Source organism: Pinus tabuliformis, chromosome 6, assembly GCF_031772625.1.
Source record: "Pinus tabuliformis cultivar Carrire ecotype Pingquan chromosome 6, CPIR1, whole genome shotgun sequence".
Lineage (NCBI taxonomy): Eukaryota > Viridiplantae > Streptophyta > Pinopsida > Pinales > Pinaceae > Pinus > Pinus tabuliformis.
Genome location: NC_142292.1, coordinates 1,571,547,348 through 1,571,558,496, shown reverse-complemented (window position 1 = coordinate 1,571,558,496; position 11,149 = coordinate 1,571,547,348). Strand labels below are relative to the sequence as shown.

The window sequence follows — 11,149 nt, the reverse complement described above, 5'->3', positions numbered from 1 at the left end:
TACGAGCAACTTCCATTTAAATGCAGGATCTGCCATGAACACGGCCATTTTCAACGAAACTGCCCTAAAGCACCATCAGGGGACAAAGAGGAAGAAGAAGGATGGAAGGAAATAAAAAAAGGAAAGGTAGTCTCAAAGCCAAACGAGAAGAAGCAGACAGAACCAAAGGGAAATCCCCAGCCCAACGACAAAACCAAACCAGTCTCAAATGAAGGCCCATCCACAGCTGAAAAGGGGGAGGCCTCAGAGAAACATGAAGAAACTGAAGGTCAGCCGAAGGAAAGGAAAGAATCCGAAGAAGAATCAAATCCCAAACTAACCAAGGCAGATCAAGGGGGAAAAGCAGGCGATGACGAGCATATTAGTCTTGCCTCTGAATCAGGAGAAGAATCAGAAGAAAGAGAATCTGAATCAGACAGTTCTCAAATCTCCCCTATCAAATCATCCAGGGGCCGAAAATCCAAGAAGAAACAAAGAGAGGAGAAAACCTACATGGATGTTCTCCAAGGTTCCCAGAAAACCCTCAAGGGAATGATGAATACCAGATCCGGGCGCAAGAATAACAAGGCTCCAAAAGGAGCCACTCCCCCCCTCTCCAGTAAATAATGAAATACGTCTCCTGGAATTGCAGAGGATTAGGTAGCAGGCTGAAAGAAGAGGCCCTGAAAGACATTGTAAGGTTGCATATGCCTGAAATCCTTCTCATCCAGGAGACAAAGATGGAGGACTCTCTTCTCCTCCAAACCAGCAAAACATTCTGGCGCAAAGGCCCTGGTAGAGCTGTCAGTGCTAGAGGTGCCTCTGGTGGGATCGCCTCCTTCTGGGACAGCTCCAAATATGACTTGATTCAAGAAGAAAGTGCCCAGCACTGGATTTTCACTCAACTCCTTCACAAAGACTCTGGTCAACAAGTAAGTTTATTTAACCTTTATGCTCTAGTCTTGCCGTCGGAGAAAAAAATTTGCTGGGACACGCTCCAGTCCTTTCTTGTTTTGCACAATCCAGGAAATATCATTATTGCAGGGGATCTGAACGTTACTCTAGCTGCTGAAGAGAAAAAAGGTGGTTCACCTGTAAGGGACCCTGCCAGAGAATGGGTAGAAGACATCATGATCGATTGGGATTTGGAGGACATCAAACCTTCAGCTGGGAAATACACTTGGTCTAATAAAAGACTAGGTCCCAGCCATATAGTAGCTCGCTTGGACAGATTCCTGGTCCAAACCTCCTTCCTCACTAGTGGACTAATGACCTCATCCAAAATTCTGCCCAACTGCACCTCTGACCACAAACCCATAAGTCTGGAGCTCTCCATGGATAGTTTTCTTGGACCCATTCCATTTAGATTTAGCCCATTATGGATTCAGCAAGAGGGGTTCAATGAGGTGGTTGTTGAAGTCTGGAACTGGAAAATTCAGGGTTCCCCTTTCTTCGTGTGGGAAGAAAAGCTGCGGGCTCTTAAGAGAAAGCTCAAGGAGTGGGCTAAAGCTTTGAAAACTCCTGCTGCCAATCGAAAAGAGTCTATAGAAAATCTTGCTGCCCTCCAATCCTCAATGGAGAATTCAGTTATTACCCAAAGTCTACTCCAAAAAGAAGTTGAGTTACAAAAAGCCTTTCATAAAGCCAGTAGGGACGAAGAGGAGTATTGGAGACAAAAATCTAGAAATTTATGGTTACAAGCCGGCGACAAAAATACTAGTTTCTTCCACAAGCATGCCGAAGCCCGAAAGCAATACAAAAATGTTTCAGAAATCCGATTCCAAGATACAGTGGTTAATGATTTTGAGGGCATAAAGAGAGCAGCATTCTCCTTTTTTAAAGATCTCTATTCAGCTCCTGATGACCAGCCTATAGATCCCCAAGCATATCCGTATAATCTAATCCCCTTCTGTGTGCAAGACCCCGTCAATAATATGCTGACTGCCCCGATCAGCATGGACGAGCTCAAGAAAGCTTTGGATTGCATGGAACCGGATAAAGCGCCAGGGCCTGATGGGTTCACTGCTAGGTTCTTTCAGTCTTGCTGGTCAATTATCAACAAAGACCTTCTGAGAATGGTAAGGAAGTCCCAATTGTGTACTAAGATAGGAGGCAGCACCAATTCAGCCTTCCTGGCTTTGCTTCCGAAAGAAAAAGGAGCTTCTGATTTCAGTAGATTTCGCCCCATTTCGTTGTGCAATACTAGCTATAAACTTATTACCAAAATAATATCCATGCGCCTCAAGAATATTTTACCGGACATCATACCGGAGAACCAAGGAGGCTTCATCAAAGGGAGAAAGATACTGGATAATATTGTACTGGTTCAAGAGGCAGTTCATTCAAGTGTCCAGAGAAAAGAGAAAGGAATGGTAATAAAACTAGATCTGGCTAATGCCTTTGACAGGGTGAGGCATGACTTCCTGTTTGCCGTTATGACAAAAATGGGCTTTTCAACAAAATTCACAAATTGGGTGAAAGCCTGCATCGCCTCTCCTTGGATTGCCCCGCTGGTAAATGGAAGATCAACTGAATTTTTTACAGCTTCCAGGGGATTAAGGCAAGGCTGTCCGCTGTCCCCACTTCTCTATGTTATACAAGCCTCAGTGCTGAGTTTCCAGCTCGACTACTGTCAGCAAATCCAAATTCTGCCAGGTCTTAGAATGGTGCAAAATGTCAAAGAAATAAACCATGCTCAATTTGCCGACGATACTCTGCTACTAGGGGGAGCGAGCATTATTTCGGCCAATTCTTTCAAAAAGGAACTGGACATCTATAAGGAAGCATCCGGAAGCAAGATTAACTATTCAAAAAGTACAATCTATGGCTGGAATTGCTCAGCTAAAAACCTTGCTGAAATAGCTAGGCTTCTTGAAATGAAAATCTGTCAAGACTGGGATTCTTTCAAATATCTTGGGATCCCAATTTTCAAATCCATCCCCAAAGTTTCCCATTGGATGCCCCTTTTGGACAAGATCAAACTCAGAATTAATGCCTGGGGAGCCTCCTGGCTGAACACTGCTGGGAAAATTATCCTTATAAAATCTGTCTTAACAAGCATGCCTCTGTTCCAGCATTCCATTCTCCTTGCTCCCAAATCCTTTCTCAGTAAAATGGATGGTATGCTGAGGAGATTCCTGTGGGAAGGGGGGAAAAACAATGAAAGAAGGCTTCATTTAGTAAATTGGGATACCATTAAGAAACCTTTCATAGAAGGAGGTCTGCAAATGAGAGACTTGGCTGCCCAAAATCTCGCTCTTGGCTCAAAAATATTGTGGAATATTGTGGCAGGGAAAATAAGCTGGAGCAAGAAAGTGCTGTGGAAGAAATACTTTCAAGGTCAACGTTTGAGATGTTTGGATCTTCCTCCGAAAAATTCCAAAGGTTCCCCAATATCCAAACTTTGTATCGCGGCTCTGGACAACTTCAGCCCCAACCTCTATTGGATCCCAGGTAATGGGAAAAAAATAAGAATTTGGAATGATCAGATTCTTGGAGACCAGCCTCTTCATCATATAAAAGGCCTGGCAAATATTAAGCTATGGCTGCATTCCAACAACAAGGAAACTCTTTGGGACATAACCAACTGGACGGAGGATGCTGACAGAAGATGGGACAGCTGGAATCTTGGAGAGGTACCACACCATTTGCAATCTGAAGCTTCTTTACTGTTAGACAATCTGCAAGGAAAATCACCATTATCAGCAACAGCCAAGGACAAAAGAGGGTGGGGCTCCCATACTGGCTCCTTCTCGGTAGCTGAAGGATACAAAAGTTTAATTGTTGTCCCGAATGTCCCTCCAGACCCAACGCAATGGAAATTCATATGGAGCTTTCCTTCTCTCCCTAAAATAGACTTCTTCTGCTGGACTCTTGCTCATAATAGTATTCTCACAGGAGACAACCTGAGAAAACGGGGAATGGAAGGGCCTTCCAGATGCCCATTATGTATATCAGAGGAAGAAACAACTGATCACCTGTTGCTGCTGTGCCCCTTTGCCAAGGCAGTCTGGAAAGGGGTCCTGAGTTCAAGGGCGGACAAGATTGAGCTACCAAGAAATGTGCCATCCCTGCTCTACGAGTGGGCCAAGCTATCTCCAATCTGCACCAACAAAAAAAACCTCCTTAAGACTGCTTGGATGTGGACCCCTAAATACATCTGCTGGAAGTTATGGCTGGAAAGGAACAACAGAATCTTCAGAGGAGAAATCTGCACTGCAAACAACGTTATATCCAAAATTAAAGCTTTATTGGGAGAGACTTTGGAAGCTAAGCCAGCTTTAAGGAATGAAGTAAAGTTGGACAATGAGGAGGAGCTGTGGCTGAAAGAAATCGCTCCGAATAATCAACCCATCCCTACTACTCCAACCACTTGCCATGCTAAGTGGGAAATTCGACTGGAAGAACAGGAATTTCTAAAGTGGAGATCGGCACTAGATGACCATTGTCTTTTCTTCGACGGGGCCTCTAAAGGCAATCCAGGAGCTGCGGGTGGAGGTGGAGTGCTGCTGAAACCCGATGGTTCTACTTTACTCAAGTACCATTGGGGTCTGGGAATCGAATCAAATAATAGAGCTGAGGCTCTAGCTTTGTGGCAGGGGCTGACTCTGGCACTAAAACGGAACATTCAAACACTGACGGTCTTCGGAGACTCTCGGCTCATCATTCAAGCAATGAATTCTCCTTCGAATCAGCTGCAGATCCATTTAGGCCGAATTCTCAAGAAAATAAGACCCATGCTGGCTAAGTTTCGGAAAATCTCCTTCTTCCACATTATGAGGCAGCTAAATACTCAAGCTGATTCGGAAGCCAACCTTGGCGCTGCCAGAAGCCAAAGAACCCTATCAGTCAACTTGGAAGATTCTCTCTGCATCATCCCATAATTGGATTAACCAGGAATTCTGTTCTTCATGAGGTTGTGGGGCTCAGCTACTGAACCAGATGTCTCGGAAACCCTTCAGGCTCCTTCAGGCTTTCGCTGTTCCAGCTACAGGAATCAGTTACACCAAGCTCCAAGGACAGGCAACTAAGAAATGTTAGATGCATTGGACTCTCTGTTTCTGGCTGGCCCTATATACTCTGTTCCAAGCAGGATCCGGCTTGAGCGTTGTGTGTTAGGAAGATTGCTCTGTGCAGGTGTGTTTAAGGTAGAAATAAAAGTGTTATCACAGGTTCCCCAACCTCATTTCTGAAGTAAACCAAGAATGACAGCAAAAGACTGGACCTTTTCTGTCCTTTAACTCTCAAGCTTGTGGAGACTGGCAGCAGCATAATTTTTAGGCTCTTCGTTTCTACAGAAAGTTGTTCTAGTGTCAGGCTACTCCATATCCACCGGTGCCTTCGACTCGCCTCCTTCAAAGGGATCTATGAATTCAGCATTAGCGCAAGCTGATCCTTGCACTGTAACTGTTAGTGCATCGATTTTTGTAAACGACAGCAAGTGGTTATCCCAGGGATCAACCTGTGGATTACAGTTGAAACCATAGTTGAAAAATCAAGGCGCTGGAAGGTTAGATTGAAGACCAGAGATGGAAAACGATATTCATACCCCCAAGTGGAAATAGCTCAGATCCGATTTGCTCCTCTGGCATCAGAGTTAGAGGACGGCTTCAGAAAGGCAAACTCAGGTTTTCAGAGACAGCAGGTAACATTCATAGCTTGTGAGGACAAACGACCCGCAATCAAGGTAAAGAACCCTTCGGCAGAGACACTGCGTTTCTTCTCCAAAAGGCGACTCTGAGTCAAAGATTGATTATGGATCCGTGGGATTTCATGAACTCAGAGAGAAATGAAATTGAGGAACTTAATCCAATGTAAAAGCAAGCGATAGCTATTTTGCCGCCTTTTAAATAAAAATCTAACCGTTAAAGTCGAAAAAAATCATGATATCGACATATGCTGACGACAACAATGGCAGGAAGGGTTATGCTTAACATGGTGGCGGGTAAATAAATAATGGTCCATGCAAATGAGTGTGAGTTGCAGGATGGTCTACCGGAGGAACAACCAAGCCACAAAGATATGAAGATTGGATATTTGTGGGTAATGATATCATGGTGATTTTAATAGCTTTTAGCTAGATATGTTGTATTTGAATGATATTCTCTTTTGATATTGTATGACAATGGTTAAGGGATTGACTCCTTTATAAGCCATTGAGTGAGGGGTGAACACCCTCATGAGCATTTATTAATAAAATTAAACGTTTGTTGATTTTCACCCTACAAGGTTTCCAGGGTATATCGGTGTTCAATGATTTGATTGCTTATTGTGTCAGTTTGAAGATGTTGATTCCTTGCATGATGCGATATTTATAATATCAAGTATGTGATTAATTAATCTGGTTAAAGGAATCATGAAATGGATGCAAGGTTCATCATACAATTTATGTTAATATACTACAATAGTGGTTGTTAATGGTTATGTGACTTACTATTCCTCTACTGAAATTTACTCTATGTACTGATGAACATTTTATCTAATGGTTAATGAGGATCTGGAATAGTGATTTGGATAATTACCCGTGGGTAATTTGTATAAAAAAAAATTAACTCCTTCCATTTTCATGTGAGGTCACCGAGGATGTTACAAGTAATAATCTTACACTAAATAAATATTGATTGTTTGTTGTCTTCCTCCCCATCCAGGTTCAAATCTCATGCTATGACATGTTTGTCTATAACGTGATTATCGATACAATGAACCATGTAAAAAAAAACTAAAAATAAATAATTTAAACTCGGTGACCAAATTTATTAAGATATATTCAAACTTAAAATGATTATAAAACATGTATTATCCGTGACAGATATTATAATGTTATAACTCGAACAATTTCCAAGATTACTCATGTTCTACGTCAAAAGGTTTCAGCGATCAAAACACACATAGATTCAACTTGGCCTTAGTTACAAACATAGGCTCATAAAGAACGTATTAAGCCTTATGTGATTATATTTGTTGTGAGGAAATGATGGAAAATGAAAACCAAATCAACCTTTCCCATGATTTGGAAGGATAAGGAATAGATGTAAAGCAATGTCGACCCAAACATTACCTGAATGTGGAAACAGATTTGCTTTGGATGATACAATCGTGGATCAAGTCATGACGCTCTCATGTGGCATAATGATCTAAATTTGAAACTACTTGAAATTTGTTTGAAAGGTATTCAATTCAGAATTAAACATGTTTAAAAGATTTCCATGTCTTGCAGAAAGAAAACACATGAAATTTTCAGCTGTTCATGACCCATTTAAGCATAGCAGAGTTATTTCCTTTTACTGTTTAACACATTAAAACGAATTTTTTCTGCAAAATAAATCAACCACAAATGCAAAAGAAGTTGATAAAGCATTTCACCCCCTCCAGGGCTACGTCTGCTGGGTCCAAAGCTCCCAACCGGGCTTGTCCTTGTTTTTATTAAATGCTCAAATTGAAAATACAGCTGAATAGAAGTATCTAAAAGAGAAATAGATGGTAAAAATGGACTCAAAACACTTGAATCCTTCAGGATTGACTATTGGATCACCTCCAGTGGATACCTGCAACCCTATACAGTGTTCACAAAACTGGGCCCGGGTGGCTCCTAGAACTTTCACGGCTCCAAAACCTCTGCAAATGACCTCATATGGCTGTAAGAACTGCACCAATTTCTTCCGAAGGTCGAAAATACCCAAAATCAAAAAAAAATTCATCCAAAACCGACTTTCCTAGCCAAAGTTATGGCCATTTAAAGTTTCTCCAGTGTGCCCCTAAAAAAACTCCAGCTAACTTTAGTTAACTCCAGATAGCTCCGCCAATTATGGCGGGTCCCCCAAATTTGGCGCTCCTGCCAAAATTCCGCCAACTTAACTGCAGTTACATTTAATGTTTGGTGGTTGCCTCGGATTTCGTGCCTGGTGGAATATTCCTTTTTTAATTTTTTTTTGAAAAATTAAAATTTCTAATGTTATGGACAAATTCTTCTTTTTGCCATAACTTCCTCATACGGCGACCGTTTTTTGAACCATTTGTGGCGCCGGAATCGGGAAGACGAGAACTTTCCAGTCATTCAACTTTGAACCAGTTCTAAATACTTTAAATTTTGAGCATTTTACGACACTTAGGACATGAGCACCTGATCACGCCTCCCCATTGGGAAGCTTTTGGACCCCAAAAGCCTTCAACTACCTGTTAAAGAGGTAAGGGTGCAACTCCCTCACTCTGTCCACCTCCATCCACTTTGCCTCGTTCGGTTTGCTGCCTTTGAAACCAACCCGAACATAATCTACACTGCCCCTCCTTGAAGTGCGTGTCCTTTTGTCAAGGATTGTATCTTCTTTCAGCTCATCTAAGAATTCTGGCGAGAAATCTTCTATAGATGGCAGCTGAACAACATTTTCATGATCAACAATCAAAGGAGGTTCAAACAAACGTAAGTTCTCCACATTGACAACAGAATACATTTGCATGTAGGAAGGCAAATCTAATTGAAAAGCATTATTTCCAACCTTCTTGAGGATTTTGAATGGACCATAATGAATAGGCTTCAGCTTTTTACCTTCTCCTTACATCCTTTCCTTACTGATGTACAACCATACCTCATCTCCTTCTTGAAACTTGTGATCGACTCTATGCTTGTCGTGTCTTTCCTTGTACTTGCCTTGACTCTTCTCAAGCTGTTCTTGAATTTGTTGATGTATTTGCTGAATTCTTTCAATGAATGAACGAGCTTTGTCAATGTCACTATGTCCCTCAATGGCAACATCTTTCTCAAGAATGAAATCAAGAGGTGATTTTGGCAAGTAACCAAAACAAACTTCAAACAGTGAGGTGTTTGTGGAAGAGTGCTTGGCACGATTGTAAGCATGCTGTATGTAGTGCAAATGTTCATCCCAAAGATTGGGATGCTTGCTGCAATAAACTCTCAAGAGGTGCACAATGGTTCTGTTCACAACTTCGGTTTGTCCATCTGTTTGCGGATGGAAAGCAGTACTTTTCTTCAACTTTGTGTCCATCATCTCCCATAGGTTGGACCAAAAATTCCCCACAAATCTGGAATCCCTATCACTAATAATGGAAGTAGGCAAACCAAAGTGAATCCATACATGATGAAAAAATAATTCAGCAGTTTGTTCAGCAGTTATAGTTTTCTTACAAGGCATAAGTATACACATTTTGCTGAAACGATCAACTACTATATATAAATAATCATGCTGCTTTCGAGATTTTGGCAAACCTCCTACAAAATCCATAGAGATGCTCTCCCATGGTCTAGAAGGTACCGGCAAAGGAGTATACAAACCAAGCTTCCTGTTGCTAGGCTTGCTTGTAGCACATAATGAACAACCTCTTATGAACCTTGAAACAGAATCTACCATGCGAGGCCAATAGCAATACCTCTGTAGATGTGCAACTGTTTTGCTCACACCAAAATGGCCAGCAATAAGAGAAGAATGAGCTTCTCTTATGACATTTATCCTCTGCCCCTGTGGTATACACAACTTGCCCAAATGAAATAGCAAATTGTTATGCATGTGATAGTCATTTTCCTCTACATGATTTCCTTTACTCAAGTTAGCATACACATCTTTAAAGTCTTCATCAGATGCATATTGTTCTATGTAACTATCATGTACAATGGAATCATTCTTAAGTAAAGTAACAGCACCAATAATAGGCCTTGAAAGCATATCAGCAACCTTATTCAAAGTACCTTTCTTATACCTTATTACCAAATGGAACTATTGCAAGAAGCCCATCCATCTGAAGTGTCGTGACTGTTGTAACTTGCTTTGTGATTGCAAGTACTGTAAGGGCTGATGGTCGGTATGTATAACAGTTTCTTTGCCCATCAAGTAGTGTTTCCACTTTTTGACGCTTTGTACCAATGCATACAACTCCTTATCATATGTAGGATAATTTACAATAGCACCATTAAAAGTTTCAGAATGAAAAGCAATAGGCTTACCATGTTGTAGAAGAACTGCACCCATAGCATAATCACTAGCATCAGTTTGTATCTCAATTGGCTATCTCAAATCCGGTAATGCAAGGACTGGAGATGAACTAATCTTCTCTTTCAAAGATTCGAAAGCTTTTTGCTACTTGCCTCCCCATTGGAAAGCATGCTTCACACTTGTCACTGCATGCATAGGAGCTGTTATAGAAGAGAAGTTAGAGATAAACTTCCTTCAATATTGAAATGCACCTAAAAAACTTCTTACCTCTGTTATGGATTTGGGAGTAGGCCACTTCACAATAGCCTCAATCTTAGCAGGATCAATTCTCAAAGCACCTCCTCCTACTATGTGTCCCAAATGAACCAAAGAAGTCTTTCCAAATTCACACTTTGACATTTTAAGAAATAACTGATTCTTCTTCAAAACATCAAGTACTTTTCTAACATGCATGACATGATCTTCTCTAGACTTGCTGAAAATTAAGATGTCATCTAAGTAGACAATAACGAAATCATCAAGAAAAGGACACAAGACATCATCCATTACCTGCATGAAAGTTGCAGGTGCATTGCACAAACCAAACGGCATCACAAGCCACTCAAAGAGTCCTTGTTTGGTTTTAAAGGTTGTCTTCCAAATGTCACTTTCTTCAATTCTTACTTGATGATATCCACTGCGCAAGTCTAGCTCAGTGAAATATCGAGCATCTTTCAGCTGATCTAGCAAATAATCTATCCTTGGGAGTGGGTAACGATTCTTTACCGTTATCTTGTTCAAGACCCTGAAATCAACACACATACGCCAAGTGCCATCTTTCTTTGGAATCAATACAATCGGTGACCCACATGGCGAAGTACTTGGCCTTATGAGACCCTTGTCCAACAAGTCCTTGATTTTCTTCTTTATTTCAGCATTCTCCATAATAGACATGCGGTACATGCCTATGTTTGGAAGAGGACAATCTGGATGCAAATGGATTTCATGCTGAATCTCCCTCTTAGGAGGCAAACCTGTTGGCTCCTGAAACATCTCATGATATGCATCAACTACATCATACAGATCTGATTTAAGTTTTGGATCACAATTGTCAAATGACTCATGATTCACATCAACCTTGGGCTTAATCATAAGAAGAACAAAATTCTTACTTGAATTGACCAGCATTTTTACCTGTCCTGCATTCACCATCGCTATATTTGTCTTCTTGTGATGAGCTCTAACAATGA

The 11,149-nt window shown here is 41.2% G+C and overlaps 1 protein-coding gene across 1 annotated transcript; it reads left to right on the top strand.

Annotated features, from left to right (window-relative positions):
- Positions 1-719: 719 nt before the first annotated feature.
- Positions 720-4,862, top strand: LOC149264787 (uncharacterized). Its single transcript, XM_089400856.1, has 4 exons — positions 720-911; positions 1,419-2,351; positions 2,601-3,099; positions 3,271-4,862. Exons 1-4 carry the CDS (start codon positions 720-722, stop codon positions 4,860-4,862), a joined length of 3,216 nt encoding a protein of 1,071 aa, XP_089256982.1.
- Positions 4,863-11,149: the final 6,287 nt, after the last annotated feature.